At 34.0% G+C, this 1195-nt stretch overlaps 1 protein-coding gene across 1 annotated transcript; it reads right to left on the minus strand.

The window, feature by feature from the left end:
* Window positions 1–16: 16 nt before the first annotated feature.
* On the minus strand, window positions 17–628 carry LOC113774041 (protein FAR1-RELATED SEQUENCE 7-like). The gene is made up of 2 exons (XM_027318617.1): window positions 477–628; window positions 17–266 (listed from the first exon to the last, which is right to left on the minus strand). Exons 1-2 carry the CDS (start codon window positions 626–628, stop codon window positions 17–19), a joined length of 402 nt encoding a protein of 133 aa, XP_027174418.1.
* Between the last annotated feature and the right edge of the window lie 567 nt (window positions 629–1195).

The raw sequence follows: 1195 nt of genomic DNA on the forward strand, positions 1-1195 counted from the left end.
ATTCTTCACAATCAAGCTACTCTACGTGGAAGAATGACGGATTTTTCAATTTTTGTTCTTGAAAGTATCGTAGCATTGCACCAGTTTCACCATACTTTAATCCCCTCTCTCTTTTTGTTCGTAGATAGCGTTTTAAGTCATCACGAGTGTAGCCAATATTGCCTAATCCACCTGCCTCTTTTCCCATGAGTTCATGGGATTGTTTCAAGGATATTCCTGCATCATTTGCAATCTCAGCTTGGGCTCCTTGAGAAATACTTACTTTTCTTTATGAACACATTTTATGAGCACATTCTGAAATGTGTAGTGTGTGATTATGCTCGATTACCAGATCTCGAACCTGATACTTCATTGTTTCTCTGTTCAAAATTATTCCCATTTTAGCTTCACATCCGATTTTTGTTTCAACCCGAGTTCTCTTTGGTTTTAAATCTCTTTCGTACCGTCGTTTGAAACCTTCTTTGCAACATGTGTACCTTCTCGATGTAATTACACCCTCTTTATCCTTGTTCAAGTAGTCTTTCCGAACACTGAACCCAACAACTAATCCATACCTATTGTAGAAGTTGTATGCCTCATCTTCTGACTGAAACTCCATGCCGATCTTAAGACACAATGCTTCCTCCATTGTGTTGTATTCGACAAAAGCATTTTTTGCTATTGTTTTTCAGGACAAACTATTATATTTATTTTTTAATTCCTTATTCACATCATAAGCACTTAATTATTTGTATTCACATATGTACATACTTTATAACAAGGTGTACACATTTTACAACATTTTGTAAAATATTTTTTCTGGATATGTATCTTCTCTGTAATAGGTAATCACATAACTGTGAGGACCAGAAAAATTTCTTATTTTTATCGAATATTAATGGTTTAATTAAGTATTTATCCACCTGTTTTCCCCAAATAATTTATTACGACCATTTTAAATCCATTCGTATGGAATAATGTCTTCATTATGCTTTTAAAACATCCCGTTAACAACTTCAATTTTCAGAGGATTGTTTAGGTGAGAAATAATGAACACGAGTGTTTCAAGGTGATATTATATTCGAGAGTATGATTATCCTGGGAAAATTAAGAACGGACAATAGCAGATTAAGAAAAGTTAATCGAGAATTAAAGGTGAATAAGTTCTAAGTGAGCATTTACTACTCACGCGTGGATAGTTTTCCAAAAGACGCAT

Source organism: Coffea eugenioides, chromosome 6 (assembly GCF_003713205.1).
Source record: "Coffea eugenioides isolate CCC68of chromosome 6, Ceug_1.0, whole genome shotgun sequence".
NCBI lineage: Eukaryota > Viridiplantae > Streptophyta > Magnoliopsida > Gentianales > Rubiaceae > Coffea > Coffea eugenioides.